Raw genomic sequence first — 26,235 nt, 5'->3', positions numbered from 1 at the left:
GAGGAGTCATGTCCATACCTGCTTGTAAGCTGCCTCAGTCGCACCAGACACAAACCAGGCAGCTCACACTAATTTATTTTAGCTCCTAGCCCAGCTCACATATGCTGGAGCACTGAATCTCTCTTCAGCTCATGAATGAAGCGTAGGCAGAAGGCTCAATATAGTAGGTTCTTTCAGGAAAGGCAGACAGATTGTGACACCCCTCTGATTTCCAAAAAGATGAAAGGGATTCCATCGCTGGCTCCTCTCCTAACAGAGCATAAAGATGATATTCTGCCCTTTCAAAAGAACATCATTCACAAGAAACACTGAACAACTCTGCAAGCATAAGGAGCCATAACTCTTTTACAGCACACTCTGTAAAATCTCTTTCAAGGAAGGAAAAAAAACCCCACACTTGACTCTTGCAAGCTCTGGAAAATGGCTGAGTTAAAAAGCAAGACAAGGTTGAAAAAGAAAATGCTTTGTTATTTGATGACTAGTGAGTATTTCGCTCTGTGACTAGAAGTAAATGGAACTTATCTGAGCAAAACAGAGCAAGAACAGATTAGCAGACTCACTGGCTTACTCCCAGCCATGGAAAAAGGCAATCTCTGTGTATGTGTTTTCCCGACCCACACAGCCTGCAAAACCAGGGGACCTGATGCGAATGTCATCATGTCCACAGGATGGTGCCAGCCACTCACTAACAACATCCTATCACTGAATCCATGAGCGTCTGTAACAAATGCACCAAAACCCATCAGCTATGAGAAATGCTGCCTTTCAAGAACGCATTGGTTGACACGAACGCTGAGCTTAGGAGTCAAAAATTTTATTAAATTATCACTGCTGTGCTGCAGCCCCTTTGGGAAGCTTGGCCATTAACAAACACCCATTCAGCAGGAGTCCAACTGCAGTACCCACCCAGAAGAATTTTATTTAAAGTGTGCTTGCTGCTCGTCCCTGTTTTCTGTTAAAAAAAAGAAGCCTGGGAATCAGTTCAGAGAGGAAAGGAGGATGGGAAAAGAAAGTGCCAACACCTACTGCTGCAAGTTTTAATGAAAGCCCACCAGGTCTATAACACTTCCCATGGAAGCACCAAATATCCCGTGTCTGGACAGACTCCTGCTGCCAAGGACTCTCACAACACAAGTTCAGGACAGAGATTAGCCTAGAGGGCGGTCCTGAAGAGAACAGGCTTCTCGTCTTCACAGAAACACAGAGAGGGTTAAGCTGCAGCACACTAAGTCTACTTGGACAGAGTAAAGCTATTCTCAGAGCTCATCTGAATCCCTGTCCCAGGCCCCTCTTGCTCCTTTAAGGACAACTTCTTAGTGACTGGAGTCCATTTCTGAAGCCGCTTTGTTTGTTGACTGCTCACTGGAAAGGCACAGTCATATCCAACCCGCTACCTCCACAGACGTTCTCCACTTCTTCCCTTCAGGGTTGTTTGCACTGCTGCCTCTGCAGAGGCTCTGGAACTTCCTACTTTGTTTCTTCATACTCTTGTGAGGGATCCAAGGTTGGGCCAGGAATCATCACCGTCTGAAAAAGCAAGGAACAAAATCAGCACGACGCAGAGCTGCTCTGAACTGCTGTAACAGGAATTCTTCCTGTTACAGAGCGTGAGAAAGGGTGAGCAGGGAGTTCTGGCACCGCAAAGGCCTCGCACAGGAAGGTGACCAGATGGCAGCAGCATGGGGGAGGACACAGGGGGGGAATGGGATGACATGCCTTGTACTACACTATAGTTCTCATTTCCTTCGTCTCTAGGACCTGTTTTTAGTAACACAGGAAGACAGAGCACCTGCATCACTTTGCCAGGCTATGTACAGGGAGCAGTAACCCCCTAAATTATCACATACGTGTCAAATGCCCTCAGCCTCCTATTACAGGCTGATAATGCCACATTAATAAATAGGTCTGCTTGCAGATTAATCCACCATTTTCCTGTTACAGGAAGCTCAGCTTTGGTTTTGTCCAGAACTAACTAGGGATCTATGCTTCACAGGCACAGACCGCCATGCTGGTGCCTTTTCCTGGTGGCATTACCTTAACAATGGGGTCCTTTGGTGGAGCCCACTCTGGAACGATCTTGCCATGCATCCTCCATGTGCCATATGGGTTGACCAAGTACCTCTCAAACACGACATACTCCAAAACGTCCTTGGGCACCTGCTCCCCACCATACATCAGCCGCCCAAAGCGGTCATAGATTGCCAGAATCTGTAAAAAGAGCCAAGAAACGTATCTTGGGCTGGAAGCAGGTTGGAGTCAGTTGGGAAACAGAAGGGGCACGAGGGGATGTACCTGCCGTGTGTGCATCCGCACTGTCACCTGGCCGTACAGGTTGCCTCGATTCACAATGCTGTCGCATCGAACATGAACCACTCTTGGAGGCTCCAGCGACTCCACAAAACTCCACCGGATGGTCTTGTACCTGTTCCCACGGACCATTTCCTATAAAGAAAAAAAGTAAACACCAACTTAATTAGGATGTGCATTGAATGACAAGCAAACTACTATATATAATGAAGCATTGATTCATTAGCTATTACTTAGACTTGTGCTTTCCCTCCCAGCTCTGTCTTTACTGTATCCAGAAAAAAATGAGACAGACAATCAGGTTTAGAGAGCCTTAAAGACCATGGAAGAGACCAAGGACACGCTACATGCAGATAAACACTTACCGGGTAGCACCGCTCTGTCACCAGGGAGTGAAGTTTCTGCTTGTTAAAACTGCAAGTGAAACACACCTGGTTACTTGAATACACATATTGTAAAGAGGCTTACTCACAAATTCCTGCTTCCCCAGAAGACAGACAATCTACTGGTAAAAAAGAAAAAGCAAAATACTCAGCTGTGATCTCAGCACGAAATCAGAATGTGAACGCAAGCTGGTTGACAAAACTTCAGGGAAAGACACAACAACATCCTTCAGAAGCCAGTTATGACCCAAATGTTTTATTGATGTTTGGAATTGTAACCAAGAATGATGCAGTTTTGAAATCTGTTCTATTACTGGAAAGCAGAGCATGCCAATGGAGTATCATTTCATAGCCAAACAACTTCCTGCAGCGTGATTCTGCACAGCACCAACCACCCACTCATCTGCTGATAACACCAGTGGTGGAACAGCTCATCTCCCTTGCAGGTCAGATCAAGATGAATTTTCTGCAACCTGCTCTTCATTATCAAAAGCAAGAGGGTACTGACCAAATCTCCAGCAGTCTACTCTTCACAGAGACCAGGGGCAGAAAAAGATAAAGACCTTGTTGCAGAGGAGGTACAAGGATTAGAAAGACAAGGAAGAAAAACTGACCATATAAGCAAAGAGAAGCAGGTCCTACACAACTGCATCAGTCAGAGAAGGGGTCTTACTTTGCCAGGCAATTGTGAGCTTCAATAAATATCTCCTGCGCCTTCTCTGGGAAGGTTTTAGTGCTGAAATCTGGATCATGATCTTTTACCTTCCGCAGACTGAAAAGACAAAAAGAGCTCTACAGTAAGTAAAGAACAACTTGGAACCATCTTGCATGTTTCAGATGATGACAGCGATCTTATCTGGTTCAAGCCCAGCTTTTACCAGAGAGCAACTGAGAACTGGAGACTCCCCACTGAGACATAACCTCTAGGTGCTCATAAAACAGACAATAGCGCTGCAAACCCAAAGAATCCTCAAGAAAATGAGCGCACACTGTATCCATTCACACCAGGATGTGCCTTGCATTCATTCTCACACCAGGGACTCCTGATTAAGTGGTACAACAGCAACAGTAGAAGAAGCGGGTACAAAACAAAACACGCCATCTCACCACTGCAAGACAGAACTGAGCAAAACTTCTGCACCACAGACTAATTAAAAAGGAGGTACGTACGCTAGCTGGGAGGCAGCGGTCTGCCTTAGCTTCTCCACCTTTTGCTTCAGCCCATCTTTGGATAGGGAAGTCAAGCGGGCATCGCCCTCAGGAGGGACATAAGGGTCTATAATATCAGCTGCAGGAGAGAGGAGAAAGGTCAGGGGGAGGCTCAAAAACAGCACAATGAAAGAAACAAAGAGGCAGTATCTTAGCTGCTGGGGACTGGAGTGGTAGGATTCCTCACTGAAAACGTTTGTAAGATGAAATATGAGCAGCCAAAGAATCGCTAGTCTAACACAGTTTGTCAGCAGTGACAGGTGCCTGCTATCTGCTCTCCTCGTCCATACGGCCCAGGACAGGAGAAGAAGACATGTTCAGCAGCAGGGAACGTGACCTCCCTTGCTATTCCCTGTCCCTAGGTATGAAGGGGCCAACAGCCTGACACACTTCGAAGGTAAAGCAGGGCAGCTGCCACCCCTCACCAGCAAGCAGAGTGCATAGTTCAGTCTATTGCAGACAGCATGGTCACACCGCTTAGGCTAAGTGCTCCATGCTGCTACTTTGCATTAGTTCTGCCCTTGAGAAGAGGCCAAAGCAAGCTTTCTACCACCTGTGCAGGCCAAGTAGAAAGTCCGTTCTATATGTTCCTCAGGAAATACTGTCCCCGAAGACCTGAGTCTCTTCTCCTTCTCTTCAGGGGACAGTTCCCTGGCCCATTCAGGGACATAAAACCTCTTCTTCTTCGTTCTCACTGGGACAACAAGACAGGCCGGAGCCGCTCCAGCAGGACGGAGCACGGACTCCGCAGCCTAAGGAAGAGAAATAACAAAGCCACGGAATTAGCCCAACGGCCAAGAAACACCACCAACATCTTGATTTATTTCCCTCCACATCTCCCAAACGCAGAGCAGCTGTACACCTAACGCCACTACTGGTAGCCCTCCCTGTCCCAGGGCCCTCCCCAAATTCCCTCGTCCCTGACTCCCCACATCCCTTATCCCGTAGCTCCTCGGCCCGTTCCCCCCCGTCCCTCCTAACCCCGCTCCCGGGCCCCACCTGCCACCACACCCGCAGGCCCAGCCTGCCCAAGCCCGTCTTCATGGCGGCCGCCATCTTCCCCACCGCGCGGCCCGCCGGGACGTGGGAGGGGCCGAAGCGGGGAGGGGCGGGGCCGAAGTGTGCCGCGCGCGGAGGGGGCGGGGCCGGCGGGAGCCCGCGCCGCGGCGGCGAGTGGAAAATTCCATCGGCTGCGGAGCGAGAGGGGGGGGCGGCGGCCGGGGGGAGGCTCCGCCCACGAGCGCGCGGCGGCGCGGGTAGCGCGCGGCGGGGCGACCCCGGGGGCTGGTGCAGTGGGGGGGGGCGTCCCGTGTTCTGCAGCGGGCTCCAGGACCCCCCCCCCTCGCCCCCCCCATGCACCGAGAAAGGGGGTGCTGGGTCCCCCTCCAGTGCCACATGCGACAGGCGAGGGACCCCCCCGCCCCGCCCCATGCAGGGGGTGCTGGGGGGGGGTCGCACCTACTTGTGTGTCCCCTCCCTAGACCTGCAGACCCCCCCCCCCCTCCCCTCCGGTCTCCCCGGGGACCTGCGCAGCCCCCCCCCGGTAGCTCAGCTCGGCACCGGGCGCAGCAGCAGTCGGCGCCCGATGCTTTTGGTGTTGCAGCAACACGCGGGGGCTGCCGGTGGCGGGGGGGGGGGGGGGGGGCTCGGGGACGAGGGTCCCACCCGAATGTCCCACGGGACAGCCTGGCACAGCGGGATGCAGCAGCTCCGGGGGTGGAGCACCGATGTCCTCAAACAAACCACACTTAGCCCAAATCCTGTTCCCTGGAAATTCCAGCTCCCAGAGCCCCAGGGACACCCTGGGGGATGCTCAGCATCCGCCCACGGCTGCAGGGTGAGGCCTTGCTCCGTCTTGCAGACCCAAAGGCAAACACGGCATGGGGGTGCGAACCCCCGGGGTGGCCCCACGGGAGCGGGTGGCTCATCGGGAGGCTCCGGGCTTTGCTCGCTCCGCCTGGCCGTGCTCCCAGTTTGCTTTGGGGGACTGTTGATCTTGGCTACGAGGAAGCGTTGCTCCATCGGACAGCTTGGTTAATGTGTAGTGACGGCTCCACTGTGCCCGAGACCGTTGATCCCAGCCCACGCTGTTATCTGTGAGCGGGGCGAGCCGGGAGCGGCCCTGCAGGGCTGTCCCGGGGAGCACGGGGGGAGCCAGGCACCCGTGGGGGGGGGGGATTGCATGCACATCCCGGCAACAGCTTCGAAAGTCTGGCATGATGCTCGTGGGGGCTCAAAAACAGGAGAGGGGGGATCCTCCCTGCTGCACGCCCGGGAGGAAAACGGGAGCCGGTTTCCCCTCTGGAAAACAGGGCTGAAGCCCCTGGGCCACAGAGCCGGTCCCGGAGCAGCCGGGGCTGAGTCACTGGCCCCAGCACCCCACAGCCCTGACGCTTTCCCACGGCTCGGGACTCGTGGGGCTGGATTTTCCCAACCCGTCCATCTTTCCCAGCTGCAGAGCTGCCCCGTGATGCCATCTCAGCCGGTTTTACCACCGTGGGCAGCTGTTTCAGGGCTCTGGCAGCCTCCTGGGGCCACGTCCTCGCCATGGGGGGCTGCTGGGGAGCACAGCCCAGGACCATCCCTGCCTGCTGCGGTTTGGGACGGGGCTCGCCCCAGCAGCAGTGGCCTCTGGAGACACCACTCGATGGTGTCCCCAGCCCACATGTGATCTTCCCCTTGCAAAGCCACCACGCGGGGATTTGACACATCGGAGAGCAAGATCCAGGGCTGGGATTTGGAGGGACCTGAGCATCAGCAGAAGTGGGACGTGCTCAGCACCCGCCCAAAGCTGAGCTGTCCGCACCAGCTCCAGGCAGGGGCTTGGCCACATTTGCCTCCATCCTTGTGCAACTCGCCCCAGGTACATGGCGAGGCGGGAGGGCGACGGGCAGACCTGCACGCAATGCGTCACCATGCAGCGAGAGGGGGAAGCGATGCAAAATGCCTCCCAACCCCCCCCAGGAACAGCCCGCAGAGCAAGAGGCCCCAGGAGCCACTTTGCAGCTTCGAGCACGCCGTTGTCCCTGTGCTCCCGAATACCAGAGATTCCTGCCCTAAGCCGCCGGCCCAGACCTGCGAGGCAGGATTAGCCGGTGCCCTCCGGCTGCTCCCGCTCTCGGCAGGAATGGCAAAAACTCTGGCAAAAGAGAGAAGAAAAGAAAAGCCTCTCTCGGGATCTTTCTTTTTTTATTCCCCTTTTTTTCCTAATTAAAATGGTGCACTGACAGCGGTTGGTGGCTGCAGAGTCTCTGGGCTAATTACAGCTCCTGGCTTCCACCCCGTCCGTTTGTCCCCAGGCCCTCCCCAGTCTGGCACTGCAGGAGAACCCGGTTTGGTCGGGACACGGCGGAGGAGGCAGCTTCCCCCCGGCTTTCTCGGTGGAGGCTGCTCTTTCTTCCTTTCTTTCTTTCTGGATTCTTGCTGACAGCAGCATCTGTCATCTAACAATATCTCCCGCGCGGACCAGCAGCCGCAGAAGGCACCCGGAGACCTTTGCCGAGCACGAACCCTGCGGCCGGCGTGGCCACGGAGCCACCGCGCCGCTGCCAGCGCCGGGTGCGCACCGGGAGGGCACCCAGTGACCCGCGTAACCATCGGGAACAGGAATTAAAGCTCAGAAGAGACAATCCCCTCCACCTCCCTCCCGCGGTGGCGAGCAGCTCTGCTCCAGGAATAGGTTTATCCTGCTCCTGACCTTGCTGCTTGCCCAGCCGTGGCTTTGCCCGAGGAGAGTCACCCGTGGCCATGACATCGAAAACCATGTGCCAGGGCATCGAAAGCGGACGCGAGGCAGGAGGAGAAGGGCTTTTTGCTCCCGTGAGGTCTCTCGGCGTGACTGTGGCATGGCTGACCTCCCCGCCGGCCGGTTGCAGTGGCCTCGGGGTATCCCCAGCCTGGCACGGCCGGGCTGAGTCCTCCTCCATCCAGCCTGGTTGGAAATCACGTACGGAGGCTCCAGGTCACCGCTCCAGCCCTTCCCTCGCTGCGGGGGATTTTCCCCCCAGCACCACCCGGGCATCGCAGGCATCAGCTCGCTTGCAACAACAACGATGAAACTTTCCCAGGTCCCACCACCGACACGTCCCCACGTGGGGCTCGCATCACCCCGTCTGCCCGTGTCCGTGTGTCCCGCGGGGCTTCGCGCCCCACCGAGGCGCTGGGAAGGGATGGTGGCAGGAGCAAGGGGAGGGCGGCAGCTGTCGGAACCCCCCCTGCGCGGCTCCAGCTGTTTCCTTGTCTCCCTTCCCCTCCTCGGGGCTCTGCAGCACAATGCGGCCCCGCAGAAGCCCCAGATGAACCCAGGCTCATCAGCCGTTTGGTTTTTATAACGACGTGCTAAGAGCTGTCTGTACTTTCTCCGTGCCCCAGTTCGTGCCGCCGGCTCCTCCAGGTCTCAGCGAATCCCCGTTCTCTCTCTCGCTCGGCGCTAACTTATATTTTAAACAGCGAGGTACCACTTTTAGCAAAAATAAATCTCTTTGGGGAGGGGAGAAAAAAAAAAAAGGACCAATTGCCGTTTCTAGTGGTGGAAGGCAATTAATGATTTCCTGCCTCTGCGAGCTCTGCTTCCTTCTTAAAACAAGGGAGGTTGTGGGAGGTTGTGGCCCCCACGAAGACGCAGCACGCTTCCTTTCGGGGGGGCTGAGAGTTAACCGGGTCCGTTTTTTCACTCTGTACGGAGCCAGGCAGGAGGCAGCGGCCGAGTTGCTGGATCTCAGATTGCCGCTGCAGGTCCTGGGGCCGAGAGCAGGGCTGGGCTGTGGCTCTCACCCCACAAGCTGGGTGCGGGGAAAGCCACCGTGGCTGCCGGCGCAGGCTCCCCTCTTCCAGAGGAATTCAATTTTTCGCCTTTCTTTTTTCCCATATAAAGTCTTTATTAAGAATTTTTAAACTTCCTGCTAGTGTTTGTCACAAACCCAAACAGCCATCCAACATCACCCACTTGGGACATTTATTACCCTGTAAATACTGTTCGCTGTATTGTGTACATAGCTTTTTAAGACGGATTCCTTACATAGCATCTTTCACAAGCCCCAGTGATGCTCCGCAGCGCTGCTGACCTCGGGGCGAGCAAGAAAAGCCCCAAAGCGCTGCGGTACCCCAGGGTGGGCAGCAGCGGCTGCTTGGCCATGGGAAACGGCAGAGAAACCCCTTTCTGCTCAAGAGCTTCAGAGGTTTGGGTTGTTTTTTTTACTTAAGAGGACGTGAGCCTGGCCACGAAGGGCTGCACGTGTGTTGGCAGCCCTGGGGTTTTACCGGGAGCCCTGCAACACCCAGGTTTCACCTTGATGCTGCGGTTCAAGCACAAGGAGGAGGAGGAGAGCGGCCGTTAGTTCAGGGTGAGGAAAAAAGCAAGCCCACGTAGCTGTCTGAACAGGTAAACGAAGCCTGGAAGACAGGACACCTTCTCTCCGCTCCACACGTGCACATTGCTGTATTTTGTGCTGCAAAGTCCAAGAGGTTTAAGCTGATCTCCCGATTTTTTAACGCTGGAGGTTAGCGATAGTTAGACCCCAAGCTCTGCAAACAGTGCTGCCTTATCTGGACCTGGGGAGCACAGAGGCGACCAAACCCGGGGAGAAAGGGACCTGCATCCTCCGGATACAAGGGCCAGATGCTGCGCGGGTGCTCGGAGGATTGGACGGGGTGATGAGCAGCCCGGGAAAAAACCCAAATTCGCATGGTGCGCACAGCGTGCTGCTGGCGTGGGACCTGCCGGCCGCTCAGTGCTGGGAAAAAGTAATCAATAAAAAAAAGTATTCCGTGGAGAACTAACAGGAAAAAAAACCTCTGGACACAACATATCGGAGCGCGTTACACATTGGCAGAGGCGAGTCTCAGCTCGGATCTGGGCTGCTGCGGGCGGTCGGGTGCTGCCGCGTAACGCCACGGAGCAGCAGTGACAAGTCCCACGCCGGAGGCCAGCTCTGCGGCAGAAAACAGCCCGGCGGGATGCGTTCCTGGAAAACGTGGGACCAAACAGACTCTGGATGGTCTCTGAGCCCTGGCTGCAACCACGGGTGCCATGAGGAGACCGGGCCCTGTCCCGCTGTCGGGGGACAGAGCTGCCACCGTGCCGTGCCCTTGGCTGGACCCGAGCATGATACCGTGCCAGACCCCCCGGTACCGGGTGCCCCCGTTAACGGGGTGAACCGTGCCAGATCCCCCAGTACCGGAAACCCCTGTTAATAGGGTGCACCGTGCCAGAACCTCCGGTACCGGGTGCCCCCGTTAACGGGGTGCACCATGCCAGACCCCCCTGGTACCTGGTGCCCCCGTTAACGGGGTGCACCATGCCAGACCCCCCTGGTACCTGGTGCCCCCGTTAATGGGGTGCACCGTGCCAGACCCCCCCCGGTACCAGGAACCCCGTTAATGGGGTGCACCGTGCCAGACCCCCCCCGGTACCAGGAACCCCGTTAATGGGGTGCACCGTGCCAGACACCCCGGTACTGGGAACCCCTGTTAATAGGGTGCACCGTGCCAGAGCCCCCTGGGCTGGGTGTTGCGGGAGCCCCCCATTAACAGGGTGCACCGTGCCAGCCCCCCCGGTACCGGGTGCCCCCGTTAACGGGGTGCACCATGCCAGACGCCCCCGGTACCAGAAACCCCGTTAAGGGGGTGCACCATGCCAGACCCCCCTGGTACCAGGTGCCCCCGTTAATGGGGTGCCCCATACCACACCCGCCCGGTACCAGGAAGCCCGTTAACGGGGTGCACCGTGCCAGACCCCCCGGTACCGGGACGCCCCCCCCCCCCCCGACGCACGCGCCGGGGGCAGCGCGAGCCCCTCTGCCCGCACCACCCGGCGCACGGGGCGGGCGGGGGGGTGGGCGGAGCCAGGCGGGAGGGAGGGAGGGACGGACAGACGCACGCGCACTGCCCGCGCCGCTTACGCAACGCGCTCGCGCCGCTCTACGTGCGCGGCCGCGTGGCGCCGCCGCGCGCACGCGCACGCGCGGTTCCTCCTCCTCCTCCTCCTCCTCCTCCTCCTTCTTTCTCCCCCCCCCCCCTACCACCCCCCCCCTTCCTCCGCTCACCCCCCCCCCCGGCCGCCTCGTGCCGGGAGCGCGCGCGCGCGTCCCCGCCCCTCCCCTCCCTCCCTCCTCCTCCTCCTCCTCCCGCCGCCGCCGCTCTCCTCTCTCTCCGTCTCTCTCTCTCTCTCTCTCTCTCTCGGTGTGTCGGTTGTGGGGCCGCCGCGTCGCCGGCAGGAAGCCTCCCCGCTCCCGCCTCCGCTCCCGCTCCGCCGCCCCCCCCTTCTATCCCCCCGCCCCCGCCTTCCTCCCCCCCCTCCCGCCCCCGACTCCCCCGCCGCCCCGCCGCGGGGGGGCGCAGCCCCGCACCCCCTGCCGCCGCCCCGCCATGCCGGAGAAGCGGCCCTTCGAGCGGCTGCCCGCCGACGTGTCCCCCATCAACTACGGACTCTGCCTCAAGCCCGACCTCATCGACTTCACCTTCGAGGGCAAGCTGGAGGCCGCCGTGCAGGTAGGGCCCCGGCCCGGCCCCTCCTTCTACCCCCGCCGGGCCCTGAGGGGACCCTTCCCTCAGCCCGCTCCTCCCGCCACCGGGCCCTGAGGGAGCCCCGTCAGCCCGCCGGGCCCGGCCCCCGCCTTCCCTCCCTCAGCCGGGCCCTGAGGGAGCCCGATCCACCCCCCCCCCCGCCCTTTTCCCCTTCCCCTCCTCGCCGCCGGGCCCTGAGGGCCTCCCCCCTTCCCCGTCAGCCCGCCGGGGCCCGGCCCTCAGCGCGGCAGAGCCGGCCGGGCAGGTGCAGGGAGGCCGCTCGGAGCTGCTCCCCCCCCCCCCTCCCCGCGGTCACCGCCCTCCCTTTCCATTCAGCCTATACATATATATGTATATATACCCCCACACACACACCCCGCCGAGGCCAGGCGTCGGGGAAGGGGCGAGGGCAGCCCGCGGGCCCCGCCCTGCCCCGCTCCGGGCCCCGGGAGGAGCGGGAGCGGCCGGGGAAGGGCTGGGGGGGGGCCTCGCCCCGCTGCTGCGGGCCCCCCCGGCTCCCCCTCGGGCTGGGGGGGGGGGGTGCCCGGCCCGCTCCCTCCCTCCCGCCCCGGGTCGGACAGTCCCCGGTTCTTCTTCCCGCCTGCCCGCTGCCAGGAGGGCCCCGCTAGCAAAAGTCTGTACGTGGGGTTTGGCGCGGAGCGGTGGGAACCGTGGATATCTATCCCCGGCTTCCCCCAAATCCGTAGTGAGCACCCTGTTCCTGTTTTCAGCCTCCAGCGTGCTGCTTTTATCTATATCCAGCCATTCAGATGGCTCGGGATTTTGCTGGAAAGACAAACTACCACATATGCAATTAAATGAGAACTCCCCTGGTGTAGTACGGTAAGCTGGTAGGCCTCAGTGACATAAAAAGCTTGAAGTCAGTGAAGCAAGAGGCTTGGTTAACAGTGGGAAGGGGTGTGCAAACTAAAAACGGCGGGTCTTCTGCCTTTTCTGAAAGGCAAAAGCTTCCCCGTGTTCGTGCTTCAAAGCCAGAATGTTTGATGAAAGCCCTGAAGTCTCATAGTCATTCTCAGGCTGCTGTGCCAAGATTTCCTGAATTTGCTTTCATGTCTTTCCTTGTGCGATGATTTGAAATAGATACAGAACTGTAAGGGCTTACCGGACTTCTTCTTAAAATGGGATGACTGTATTTAGAGCTCAAAAAAATTTGAGGGAGATTTTAAATACCAAGATGTGTACAGATTTAAATCTTGGTCTAAAGAGGTGATTAAAACCTTGTTTTAAAATGAGGTAACATCAGGGCAATAAAACTGCTGAATCTGAAGCACAGGTACAGAAGAGAGCGAGTGCCTCACTGGGCAAGCGTCTTGACGTGCGGAAAACTTTTGACTCCCCTTGTTTCAGTCTGGTGTCAGTGGAAGTTGGGGAGGGCAAAAGGCTGTGGATGATAGTGAATCTTGTGACTTTTGCGACCTGGAGGAAGACAACCAGAGATGAGTAAGTTTGTGTCATGTGGAAGAAATATTGAACACGTAAATTGCCTTGTAGATTTTGTTCTAGCTCATGTCCTCAGGCTGCTGCTGTCTTTGGGGTCTCGGTTTGATGGCGCATCAGCCTGGGCGAAAATGCTAGCTTGAGAAATTCCCAGTCTCTTCCGTCTTAATCCTAGCCACCTATTCCTGTCTTCGCACCCAAGTTGCTGCTCCTCAGTCCTGTTACAGCTGTGGGGCTGTGCTGCAAATGGGATCACTGAAATCATCCAGGTTAAAAATAACGCTCGGGGGGAGGGGAGTTGTGGCTTTTTAAGCCAGCATTGCTACCGAGGAGAGAGTCGTATTGAACAGCAGCCTTGGAAAATTCATTTAAATACAGGAATAACGAGGATTGAGCTTGTGGAGATTGTAGTTGGTTTGCAGATTTTAGTCCCGTTGAGATGTTTTTAATAACATTTGCTGTTCAGGGGATTGCTCAATTAATTCCTAGAGCAATGGATAGCACCTGACAATGCGAAATTCTGGACTTTCCTACCAGCTGAGGGCATGTGTTAAGGAAGAGCACTGATCTGGCAGGTTCAAGGTTGTAAAAAACTCTTGTTCACATCACGGTGAGCTGATCTGATGTTCCCGTGGTAGAGAGAATTGAAAAAATATAGGGCAAGGTTTTTAAAACGTATCCAAAGTATATATCTTTATTTTTTAATCACTTTTATCAACCATAGACCAAAGAATCATGAGGCCAAATCCCAGCTGCACGCAAGCAAGTACAGGAGAGGTGCAGGAAGGTGTATGGGGTGAGTGTTCACGTGCTTGTCTCAAGTTAGCAATCTGGAGAAGTTTGCTGTGGCTGCCAGTGTCCAAAGAGTGGTAAAGGCACGTTCCAGAAAATTAGAGGGTAGCTCTTCTGCACCTTAATGGAGAGAAGAACAACCAGCTCACCTGCAGTACTAGGTGGACAGGATACTTTTTGTACAAGGGAATGGCTTGCTTAAGAATATGCTAACATTTACTAGTTGTTTGTTATTGAGCTGGGATTGAATCTAGAAAATAAAAAATAATTTGTGTGCTTTTGGATCTAATTGGTTCAATGGACCTGTTGGCCATTTCTGCTAGCAGCTTGTAATAAGGTGGAGTGGAGCTCGTCAGAGGCATTCTGTTTTCAGCAGCTTTGGCATACATTGTACAGTCGTCGAGGTAAAAGTGATTTTATGTTAAGACACAAACTTTGGATTTTCCAGATTTTGGGTAGGGAAATACATACACTGCCTCCTCTTGAAGATCCAGGTATCATTTTTTATAACCAACCAAGAATAATTATTAGCCCCTCTGCTCCATTCCAGTATGATAATGGCTGGACAAGCAATAATCCACATCAAGTACTTAAACCAGTGATGCTTTCTGACCTGCAGGGTGAGTACTGAAACTTTGACACCAGAATAAATCACAATTAGCCACAAAATTAGGAAAATTTTTCATTATGTACATCAGAAGTGTTTGTTTGCTTTGTTATTTTTGCATCTTTACTAGCAAACTGGAATCAGTGAAGGCTATGATATTTAGTCAAGATACTACAAGTAAACACTTGATCAGTCAGTTTGTGTTTCTCGTTCACAGCCATTAAATAGGATTTGGCAGCCCTCTGTGTAGAATTTTGGTAAGTCTTTTGACTTGAGCACCAAGTGCTGAAGAAATGTTAAATAACCTTGCAGTCCTGGCTTTGGGGCAGTACACTTGTGTTGGCTTTTGTACATGGAAGTAACTTAACAAAACATTTTGTCTTTATGCTACAATAATAAATGTTACACTTATATGGCTCCTTCAAAGAAGCTTCTGAGGATAAAGCCTTTTCTGATTAAAAAGATAAGGCTGTTATTGCTTCACTGTTACAGCAGTGAGCAGGTGGATTTCAAAGCCTTAAAAAGAAATGATACATGTTTGTAGTTTATTGTGACACTTTTAGTTTTCAGGTTAGGGAATTGGCCCTCTGTCTAGTATTTGTTGTTTCTTGATAAAGGAACGATACTGAAATCTGTCTCTTGATAGTTTAATTTTGTAGCCTTTTGAAGTTGTGCTTGTTGAGTATCTGGTAACCTATATATTAAGTTTTGTCTGGTTACTTGAGATTTTCAAATAATGTAATTTGTGGTCATATGAATATTTTTGAAGTCTGCAGAATAGTGTAACAATTATATAAACTGACAGTATATAATTACCATTTATCACAGTTAAAAACCCAAAAGTCCTTAAATGAACTATATCACAAGGAACCCTTATCGCAGCTAGGACAAAACATGGTTGTGGGAGAATCGGGCGCTGTGTGTTGGTAGCGGATCTGGCACTGAAATAGTCGCCTGCTCACAATCCTGTGATCACTCTGTCAGTTGTATCATCTTTTAGCATTTTAAACTGTTGATTTGTTGGGTGTGTGGGCTTGTTTCTGAATGAGCACAATTAAGGTTGGGGGTTTTTTTTGGTGGAAATAGTTCATGTACTTTATTCATCTGTTAGCTTGAGATTTAATTATTATAACCCTGATTCTCAGGGTCTAGTTATCAGTGCAGTGCACTCATATTACTCAGTGTCTAGGTCAACTTTTTTCCATTCTGCTTTTGACTCCTGGGAGGCCTAACCGAGGGCTGGAACAAAGAGGGGATGTGTGGCCGTTCTGTTCTTCAGCATCATGCTGAAAAGGCAAACGAGTAACTAGCAACAGAAACAAACATCTGGCTCCCAAAGTTCAACGGTTGTTTTAAGCTTCTAAATGGAAGTTCTTAACGCTGTCATGGCTCCAAACGATCACCTGTGCGGTGCAGGGTGTAGGTGCAGAGCTTCAGGAAGGTGCATGGTTGTCTTCTAACTTCCTGGTACTTACCTCTATATAACTACCTTCTTTGGAGCCTGTTGTGTGGTGATTCATTTCTTTCATTGCAAACTACAGCAAGGGGTTTCTTGGTTGCAAAGCAACCTATCTTTAAAGAATTTACAGCCTGAGGTAGATGGCTCTTAAACATCTTTCACGGTCCCTTTAATATGTCTTAAGGATACTCTGTTATATTTAGCAATGTTTAACCTGTATCTGTTGCTTTTTATAGGTTAATTATGCAGTATCTGCTAGACTAAAGAAATGCGTAGTCTTCTGATCCTGCTGCATGCCAGTTAAAGATTAATTGTGACACTCTTGTATGTAAACCTTGAAAAATTAAGCTTAACGGGTGTAGTATTTGTGCTTAGTATCTCCTGGGGGGGGGAAGTTGTCTAGTGTAAATATATGGTCATGTTACCTAGCATTGTAACTTAAGTTTCCAGCACATCTGAATTTGAGTGTTAAAGGCAACATGCTGAGTGTTCAAGTCTGGTGCTTCAAAGTCAGGACCTTGCGGCTCTGTGTACCCTTATGCCACCAGCTTCAAAAATAGGAATGCCTTTGCTCTTCCTCGCCACAGAAAGGCCTCTCAGTTCTGTAATTCATAAGGCTAAGATGATTGCATTGATCATAGTTACAAAGGGATTTACTTGTCTGTGTGAATTTGACACTTCTGAAGTATGTGTGACTGCTACCGATGAATGTAGTTGGATGCTCTTTGGAATGAAGTGAATTTTTCCAGTGGGCCAATTAGTCGTGGCATTGGTAATTTCACTACCTGGCTACCATAATTTGCTCGAGATGCAGATTAATAAAAGTCTTTATTCCTTTTCTCATTGAAGTTTTGAATTCTTTTTAAAAAGATACATCCTATAACACGACTGTAGTAATTTTAGTTGTCTATTTTTAGAGAGTAAAGTGCTAAAAACATACATGCTTGTTATAATGCTACATTTAGGAAAGCACTCTGAAGCTGAGTGACAAGATTTTAATTATCTAGTCTTATAAATGGCTCTAGAGAATTAGTTTTGACTATAGAAGATGTCTTTTGGTGCCCCTCATCCTGTATTTCAGATAGGCTGTCGTTCTGCTGAAGCCATTCAAATTCTTGTTTCTAATGTCCTAAAAAGGTTTTTCCACCAAGTCCTTTCCTGCTCTGATAACCTCTGAAAATCAAAAGCTTTACAGCATCTTCGCGTCCTATTTGGCAGAGCCAAATAATTAGCCTTTTTAGCTCTTCTTCCATCAAGTGATGTTACCTTGGAAAACTTTTGGGGGGAACTTAAGCTGTTATCTCCTATTGGGTGAGATTTTCCTTCCCAGAAACAAACACTGAGCATAAATGTGGATGTGTAGGGGGTTGGGAAGTGTGTGTTGTCTTAGTCTAACGGCAGGTTACCGACACAGTTAAAATGTCTTAAAAGGTCTGCCATTTTTTTGCAGAGCAGACCTCCTTGTGGTATCTGTGTCTGGCTAATCTCAATAGGTGTTTGAATTCTGATTAATGTTAGTAGACTTTCATCAAAAGCAACAGGTTTAAAGTTTGGAAACATTTCTTCGTTCTGGATATTGGTCTTAGTTCGTCTGCTGCTTTTAAGCATGTCACCCTTAGGGCAAAGCTACTTTCATTGTGGGCATTTGTAGCTTGCTCTTGCCTTGATTAGCCGCCTCTTGTTGAAGAGTAAATTTATTATATTATAGAGCAAGGTGAAGCAGGGTGACAGTTCGTGTATATACAGCTTTGTAATTGGTTATACCTTACTTGGTGAGATGCTTTTTTTGCCTTTTAATATGATTGGATTCATGAAAAGCACTGCATGAGCAGAATATCTGTCTTCCAGAACATGGTATTAGCAGAAACGTAAAAGCAGTTTCAAGGTATCGCTTACAGTAAAACACATTCATTCATCTTCATGATATAGGTAGAGTCGGTAAGCATTAGGCTACAGGTTCTTGTGAGATAAAATGGTCCTAAGTTAAGTATGCTGGATGGCTTATAGTTTTGGTTTTGTTCTTACAGGTGTGTCTGTACTTCATTATTTTTAGTGGATCAGAGGGAGGAGGCTTTCATGCTAGAGTCTGTGTGCCAACATGAAAACTTTTTTTTTCCCTCACTGAATTAAATTACGAGAGCCTCAGAAGTGTGCTGTACAGTACACTGTCAGTATTCATATCTGCGAGCTGAATTTTGCCCTTCATTTTTTGGGAGTTGGAGGGTAAACATTTTTTAGCCTACTGGTTCACTCAGTCCCTTTAAATGTTTTCTAGTATGTTGCACTCTTTTGTAAAACTGACTTGATATTTGTAGGAGGTAAGAAAAAAATAAAAATAGGGAATTGCCTTTCTAAGCAGCCTCTGAAATTGTCTCTGCTTAAACCTAAACTTTCTTATTTTGTGGGCACAGTGCTACACTGAAAATTCTTCTGTCCTCAGAAGAGGTTGTTTTTTAAAGATCAAGCCTATTGTTAAACCCAGTATTGTCTGCAATTTGGACAGCTCTTTATGCATCTTGGATTTGTAGATTGAATAAAGGTCTCTACTAGACATTTATAAAAAGCTTTCTCATTCTGATTTCTCTGTGTTTTAGAAGACCTTGAAAAACCCCAAACCCTAATATTGTGATGCAAATTGTTGAGCTTTGATCTTAGGTTTTGGGAAATGTTGTAATCCTTTAGTTTCATGTACAGCAAATTGAAAAAGAAAAAAAGATTTCAGATTGTATCTTTACTAGAAGCATCAAATCTAACCTGTGTCACTTTAGTTGTTACATTTGCTCGTTTTATGCTTTGCAAACATGTTGTTTCTACAATCAGGTTAAGTTTATTAGGTAACATTGTTTTGGTTTTATTACCATAAAGAGGCAACATAGTGAAAACAACATAGCTCTTCTGCACTGTTCTGTATGACACTACTGCAGGGTGACTGACAAGCAGGATTTGGAAAGATTCACTAATAGTTACTCTTGTCAAAAAGTATAAGCCCTTACGTAATATTTATTATACAAACAATTCTGTTAATAGGAATAAGCCGTAGACATTTGCTTCAGAAGCAAAGTTGGTGACTAAGGTTAGAAAGAAACTTCTGAGTTAGGTTTGTCTTGTGTTAACCATCCACCGTGGGGGTTGGCTTTCCTTGGATTGTCTGGTATTAGCCCTTTGGTTAACAGATTATTAGACTAGATAGACCGTTCTTGTGATGTGGGTATGCCTATTAAGTTATACATTTAAATTTCTTAAACCTCTCTTATCACTGACTAGACTTGAATTTGTTTTTAATGTACACAATGACTAAGGAACCATTCCTTCAGTGAGCCTAGGTAGAACGGCTTAGGACTGAATATCTGCTTCCGTTTACTCATCTTGTATAGATACCAGCTCCTTTATGGCAGAGTGGTAAGTGTCTGCTTCAGCTGTGACACTTCAGCTTATTATTTCGGCTTTACTTGTAATAAATGTATTTACACTCAGATGCTTGAATGGTGAGCTGGCGTGCATGTGCAGAGCACTTTGCTGATTTCGCTACAGGAGTGAAGGAGCTCTTGATTCCTGGGAACCAGTTTCCATCACAAAGAGGTCCAGCTGGTTCTTGCTGTGTTCAAACATGGATAGCTAGAGTGATGGGTACAGGTGTTAATAGGGCATTTTGGGGTTATAATAGTGAAAAACCAATAAAGGCATACGAGTCCTTATGCTTTAAGAAACTTACTGTCTGGGGTAGGAAGCAGTTCCTTCGTACATATGTTAAACCCTAGCTGGCTGTTATGGGAATTCTTGCTCCTTTATTTAAAGAACTGGTGTTGTCTACTGCCAGACATTGTATCCTGGACTAGCAGGATTACCAGCTTGATCCAGTGTGATGATTCTAGTGGTTTCAGCCATAAGTTTCTAAATAATTCCTAGTTTAATTCCCAAATATTTTACCCCTTTGTAATTAATTGATATTTAATTTGAATTCCTCTGTATTCAAGCTTTTGCATCCAAATAGAAAGCTGGCACAGTGAGACAGTTTATTACTACGCTGGGAGCTGGCCACTTGTTAAATAAAGCAAAGTGTGTGTAGCCAAGAGCTGGCAGAAGGAAAGCTTTCAGGAAAATGTAAAGGCGAATTTCTTGGCAGATGTTTTTAACCTAGGAAGTTCTTATAGTGTTGACAGTTTAGAACACAATACTGTAGGTTGTATTTCTGATCATCTCTGAAAGATGTAAGTTTGCGTTCAAAGGCTTTGACTATAGTCTCCTGTAGGTCATCTCTAAAAGGAAGTTTACAGGCTCTCTATCTATTTTTATTGGTCTTGGATTCCCAGGCATGTACAAGGGCCCTATTGTCAAGCTTTCACACCAATTTTTAACAGGCAGTTCATTCCCTTAAATAATTTACAGTGTTGATAAGTAGGCCTAGATGGCTTGAACATGATTCAAGTACGCATGTTCTGGAACAATTGAGAGCATCAGTGGATTATCTTTTTCTTTTTTACCACTCTTAAACGCTAAATTTTACTTCAGACACTTGATGGTGGAAGGGGTTTTAGATTAAAGGGAGGTGGGAATGCCTACCTACCTAAGGGTGCTCAAGGGAGTAGGGAACACTGTTTCTTCCTGATGCTCATAAAATTTCTCTTCCAGGTGAAACAGGCAACCAACCAAATTGTGATGAACTGTGCTGACATCGACATTATTACAGCTTCCTATGCGCCAGAAGGAGACGAAGGTAGGATTGCTTTTTTTACTGGAGTTTTCATGTGTTAATCCATTTCATTTCTGACGTGAGGTGCTCTTGCCAACAGTTAACAACTTTGATTGCAAAATTACGTAATAGTTTGCTAAGCTAACCTACCCCTAGAAGCACAAAATTAATTATCTAACCTTTATTCTCTTCTCATCACTACCATTTGCATTACATTTAAAAAAGTTACCACAGGCTTCCATGAAATCTACGTTCTACTCCATCATGCCTGAGTGTTGTAGGCAAAAGGATGTTTGACTGTTTTTACATTATTATTTATCTTTATACCAGATAACTGTGTAAGAATATGATCTGTAGCTATGGTCTTCGCAGTATTGACAAAATCTCTGACAAGGGTTTAGATAAGGAATGCATCAATAATGGCCTGGAGTAGGAAATACTCATTGGGAAAGGATTTGGAAAAGTACAGAAGACACTTAATTGACATTTAGGAGGATGTTCCGAGTGTAGGGCAACGTGGAAAAAGGTGACTGTGTGGAGGAGACAATGACTGGGAATCCAGTTCAGTGAAAGGCTGGAAGTTAATGGAGAAATCAAAGCAGCAGTACCTGTTTGTAAGGCACAGTTATAGTAGTTGACATCTTCCCCAATTATATTTTCAGGAGATTTAGCAGACACAAAAAAAACTTTTAGCAATTGAAGCATGAAATGATTGAGGTGTGGAAAATAAGCTCCTTGAAACAGAGCGATGGTCTAACAGTGTGTAAAGCCTTTGTAGTTTTCTTATGGAGCCTTTGCTGTTTCAAGCACAGTAGCTATTTGGCCCACTGTGTATGACTGTTTCTTAAGTCCTTCGGACAACAAAAGGCTCTGCGGAGCCTCCCTTTCTATATGGAAAATGCCACAATGATGTCATGAAGCACTTTGTTGAAACCATGATTGTGAATTAAAGGAATGATCTCGATGGATAGGAGAAAGGTGTTCCTTTGATTAGGTTTAAACTTCTCTAGTATGCTTATGCAACAGCTGAAGGAAGTTGGAGAGAAGGGCTGTTTGTGCGAGCACCTAAAGAAGAAAAGAAGTCTTAATTTTCTGGGCTGGATTTGGTAGGGACAATTCCAGTTCATGTTGCAGTGATGTTATCCTATGGCTAATAGATTTGTACGTGGCAAGTGGAATGTCTGCAATGAGTCTTTGCATTTAAATTGGTTTGACTTTTTTTTATCTTTAATACAGTATTAAAGAAACCAGAGGGCTTCTTAAATGCAGTTGAGAGCAGCCAAGCGGTGCTTAGGTGGATGGGGAGCTCTGTCCTAAGGAAGTAGCGTTTGGCGGGTATGTTGTGGAAAAGTAGAGCTCACTGCAGGAAGTGGAGTCACAGCGAGAGAGGGCGGCAGAGAAGAGTATTATTACCAAAGAGCTTGGAGTCTGGCCACCAAGTTTCGATAGTGAAAGAATAGAGCGCTATTTCCTACGTGCTTGATTCGGGCTCCCGGGTTGTACCCTGGCGCTCCATTCCTGCGTGCCTTTCACACGCTGCCGTTAGTGATCTTTAGCTGATTGGATGCACTGTGTTGCTAAGCACTGCTGGAGTTATTTCTTATACTGAGTAATGAGGTGATAACAAGAGTGGTAGTAACAGCAGAGTGTGTATGGAGTCTGTTCCACCTACCACCCTGCCATAGGCCCAAACCACCTATCAATTTTTTATTTTGTCATTGAGAAAATGAAAATAAATGGAAAAGGTACCTAGGAATAAAGTTTCTTTCCAGTCAAATCAGGAAAAATACATTAGAATAGAGAGGATTGTATCATAACTACTTGAGGTGCAGTTTTATTGCATGTTTACTATAATTAGACTCAGGCTTCATGGGGTTAAAACATATCTTTCAGTTTGGTAAACTGCCAACTAGTATAATGGCTTTGGAAGTAAAATTGCATGAAACTGGCAGGCTATTTGCTGGCACCTGTTGATACAGATCAAGTCGGTCTTACTAATGCTTCTATTGTGCACAGCTTTTGGATGGTAATTGTATAACTGGTCTCAAAAACAGAGTACGAAATATAGTCCAATGAACCAACAGAAATATCAGCCAGATCGTTTGGATTTAGTTACTTAGGCGAGCCTTGTACTGATTGCCTATATAGTATGAAAATGAGTGAGATGTTAGTGGTGTTTTCTCCTTTAAAGGCTCTAGTGAAGAATTGTTACCTCTTTTAGTTCTGTACCTCAGTGGGGAAGAATTTGTCTCACGCTTGTCTGTAAATGTGAGGCAAAAGATAATCAGTCACTTATCTTCTTTCAAGTGTGGTTCTGTTCCGAAAAGTAGCTGTGTGAAAAGGAGACCTCCTTGTTCAACAGATAACGTTTCCCTTGTTTATGGAGCTGATCTGTTGACTTTTGTGCAGAATAGTTTATTCTTTTCCTAATAATTCCTGTTAATCTTGAGTACCTACTACACTGTGGCTTGTACAACAACAGGAATCTTAGCTAGAACTGTGGGCCATGTTTTCCCTCTGCTCGTATTCACTCTTCTAAAGATGGATACAGCAGAGGGTAGAACTTGGTCTTTGGAACTTTAATGCAGATTTGCAGGGAAATCAGATTATTGCCCAATATTTGACAGGAAGCTGAGGGAGGATCTCTGAAGCTTTAAAGTCAAAGTAAAAAATTTTGCTGTGTAATCCACAATTGAGTGATAGCGAATAATAAACTAGCAGAGATTGATTATGCAGTACTTTGGAGTAGAAAAATTCTGTTTCAACATAAAACTAGTGTAGTGATTGTAACTGGAGGTTGTGGATTTGCTGTTTGTGCCAGGTATGCTGTAATGGAACAAAGCTACTCAGAAGACTGAGTTTTTTGTTGCTGAAGTTATGACTGGCTCTTCCCACTGATCATAACGAGCAATTGTTTTGTTTTTTCCAGAAGCTACTTTTTAGCATTTGTAGTCAAATGTTTATAGTGCAGCCTTAGTGTTTAGGTGTGCACGTACTGTACTACCATCGTCCAAATGGTTGACTTTGCTCAGCTAAATGAAGAACTGAAAAGGCATTCCTAAGCAAGTTGGTTCTTAATTTAAATTTTAGGGGATTGAGTTTCATGCTTACAGAATGCTAAGTCATTTGAACTTCCTGCGAATCTCTCTTTAAGGAGTTGTGAAATTGTAATGGAGTCATAATCAGTGAATTACATTGTCTTTAGCTTGGAAAGCTTTTCAGATACTGTGGCATCTAAAGCAGCTTCTTGAATTTAGAGATGCTTGGAGGGTAGTAGTTGGCAATTCTGCATAGAAAATTACAAGCAACCACAGTGATGTTTGTTTAGCAGACATTATCAAGTGAACTTTGATTTGTGCTTCAACCTTTAAAAGGTTTTAAGGCCAGAACTCATTATTTTAGTCTTTTCCTTCCTAGCATGGTAGGGACATGCTTGGATGCTAGTACTAGATGCTGGTTACACCAGAGCCTCAGCTGATGTTTAAAAACAACAAAAGACTACTAGCACTTATGGAAAGCTAAGCAACGTGACGCAAGTGTATCTAAGCAGTGCTTTCCCTTGGCCTGGGAGCACTACTGTTTCATGATGATCGTAAGGCAGTCTTGAAGTTGTGCTGCTGTGGAAAGGGGCAATGACGCTTGTCCTCACTCCATTCCTTCTCTTGGCATTCATGTTTGTACAGTTGAGCAGCCATGTAGATCAGGAAACTGCACTGGCTGAAAACTGCCTCTACAAGGTGGGAAGAAAAAAAGGCAGCTTGGAGACAGATCATCTTCCTGATCCTGATGATTGTATGTGAATGCCAGTGGAAGGAAGGGAATGGGAACATGTAGCTGGGGCCTCTGCCCATAGCAGACTAGATTTGTCGAAGCCAGTTGTGAAACCTTTCTTTGTTGTAGAAAAGCTCATCTTCATCCTTTCTTCTGGAGACGACTTGATGTTGACAGAATTTTTAATGGTAGTTTTTTTAAGGAGGCCTGGGCTTCATTGGCATGGACAGTTTGGGAATATCTGGTAGGCAAGAATACTCAGAAGACTCCTTTAAAGGATTTTACAACCACTGGTTTGAAACACATGGAAAGATGTGAAAGGGCTTGAAAGCATTAGCATTCTCAGGAATTGCATTGGCATAGTTCAGTGGCTAACACCGAAGGAGGACAGTGTATGCTGTGTCAACATGTAGATGTTTTAAGCTAACATGTTTAATTTGCAGGTAGAGTAGGCAGAGTGCACACAGTCACTGCAGCTCAGTTGATGACCGCAAGTTCATTAAGCCACCGTACCTTAATTGCCTGTGACTTCCCCATGCCATGGAATGAGGGCTACTTGAAAAAGTTCCATCTCTTGCACTTGGCTTTGTCTTCACTTTGAAATGCATGCACATTTGACATTGCTTAAAACCTTTGGCTAGGTTCCACGTTTATAAGCATGTAATACAGAAATTGGGATCATTAATTGATGTATCCATCTGGTTTACTGTGCAATTTCAGGAAGTACTTCGTAGGACTGTAGTTTATTTAAAATGCTATTGTAAAATTTGATACGTAGTGCTTTGAGTTTGGGAGGGTTGCTAGATCTGATTTTTATGTCTTTTTTCCAAAGACATGGAGCACTAGCAGCTTTTTATTTTCTCATGCAACTTGGTCCAGACTGTGTACTAATGTGCTAGTGATTAACTTGCAACCTTGCAGTGCCAAACTCTCCAAAGTTAGTAGGCTGCCAAAATTGTGTTGTTCTCTTCAGGAGCTTTTGTATTCAACACTGTTAGGAATTCAGACAGCCTTTTACTGCAATTACATCTTTGTTATAAGCAGTTCTCTTAAACTCTTAACAAAAAGTATTGTTGATGGTTTTCCATGGTTCTTTTGCTCTGGATTAAATTATTGGCACCGAATAGTTAGTTTAAAAAAAAAAAAGTAACTTTGAATCTTTCATTTATATTCTGCTGTTTCAGAAATTGATATATAAGCAGCTGCTTTGAGAATTACAAAAAATTGCTGGAGTTGAGCATGGAAAGACGCTCTTCTAGACACCCAATTCCACAATGAGTACGTCTTGTGAAACTGTAAACAAATATTACCTTTTGTTCGAGATGTACTCTTGCCATTGCTTTTAAGTGTTCGTCAGAGGCTAGTTGTCACGGCAAGTGGGGCAGTCCTGGGGTATCACAAGACTCTCGGCCTCCTTTAGTGGAGATTGTGATCAGTGTGTGCTGGGAGTGGACCGCATTGCTCATGAGATGGCTGCTTCCAGCCTATTTAAACTATAACTTGTTTAAACATTGTTTCTAACCTTAGGGTAATTGGGATCTAATACTGTAAAATTAAGGTTGAAAAGCTCTTTGAAACAAGGTTGCTTTCTGCAATGTGTTAATATGCTTTCTCAGGCTGTTGCAGGGGAAAAAAACCTGAGGGTCTTCACCTTCTTCTACCACTGGTAATGTTTACCTGTGTCTTTCCTATGCCTTTTCTAGTACAGGTTAAAAAGGTTATAAAGTAGTGGAGCTACAGATTCAAACACACTTAGGAGGACTTCACATTTGGGAGAGGAGGGGAGGGAAACTTGATATTCATTGTCAACTTTTGGCAGAAGATCTGCATAACATGCATTCTTCTGTATTTCTCAGTTTCAGTAGGTTAGAACTATGATCTTGAAGTCATGGTATTGTTTGTCTCTGGTATCAGATTGTTTCCATTAGAAGTTGTAAAAAGATAAAAATGTTTTTGGTTTGCTGTGGTCATTTAAAAATGCATGGAGGGGGGGAGTGTTTCTGCATTCTTGTACTGATCTTTATCAGACGTTTCTCAGGTTTTCATTTAGCCTCTG

At 48.3% G+C, this 26,235-nt stretch overlaps 2 protein-coding genes across 3 annotated transcripts in view; one reads left to right on the top strand and one right to left on the bottom strand.

The window, feature by feature from the left end:
* Nucleotides 1–894: 894 nt before the first annotated feature.
* Nucleotides 895–4,999, bottom strand: MRPL45 (mitochondrial ribosomal protein L45). The gene is made up of 8 exons (XM_052785331.1): nucleotides 4,899–4,999; nucleotides 4,453–4,651; nucleotides 3,861–3,978; nucleotides 3,364–3,462; nucleotides 2,673–2,721; nucleotides 2,293–2,442; nucleotides 2,035–2,208; nucleotides 895–1,527 (listed from the first exon to the last, which is right to left on the bottom strand). Exons 1-8 carry the CDS (start codon nucleotides 4,953–4,955, stop codon nucleotides 1,468–1,470), a joined length of 906 nt encoding a protein of 301 aa, XP_052641291.1. The 5' UTR covers nucleotides 4,956–4,999; the 3' UTR covers nucleotides 895–1,467.
* A 6,037-nt stretch (nucleotides 5,000–11,036) lies between these two features.
* Nucleotides 11,037–26,235, top strand: part of NPEPPS (aminopeptidase puromycin sensitive) — a 39,324-nt gene continuing 24,125 nt past the window's right edge. Inside the window, exons 1-2 of one of the 2 annotated variants that reach the window (XM_052785329.1) lie at nucleotides 11,037–11,387; nucleotides 20,348–20,432. In XM_052785329.1, coding sequence (XP_052641289.1) covers nucleotides 11,265–11,387; nucleotides 20,348–20,432 — 208 coding nt within the window. In that variant the 5' untranslated portion in view covers nucleotides 11,037–11,264. Of the gene's footprint in view, nucleotides 11,388–12,157; nucleotides 12,246–20,347; nucleotides 20,433–26,235 lie in introns of those variants that run through there. The other variant, XM_052785330.1, reaches the window with a different exon arrangement.

Source organism: Harpia harpyja, chromosome 4 (assembly GCF_026419915.1).
Source record: "Harpia harpyja isolate bHarHar1 chromosome 4, bHarHar1 primary haplotype, whole genome shotgun sequence".
Classification (NCBI taxonomy): Eukaryota; Metazoa; Chordata; class Aves; order Accipitriformes; family Accipitridae; genus Harpia; species Harpia harpyja.
The sequence above is the reverse complement of the archived record's forward strand: the minus strand, read 5'-3'. Positions and strand labels throughout refer to the sequence as shown.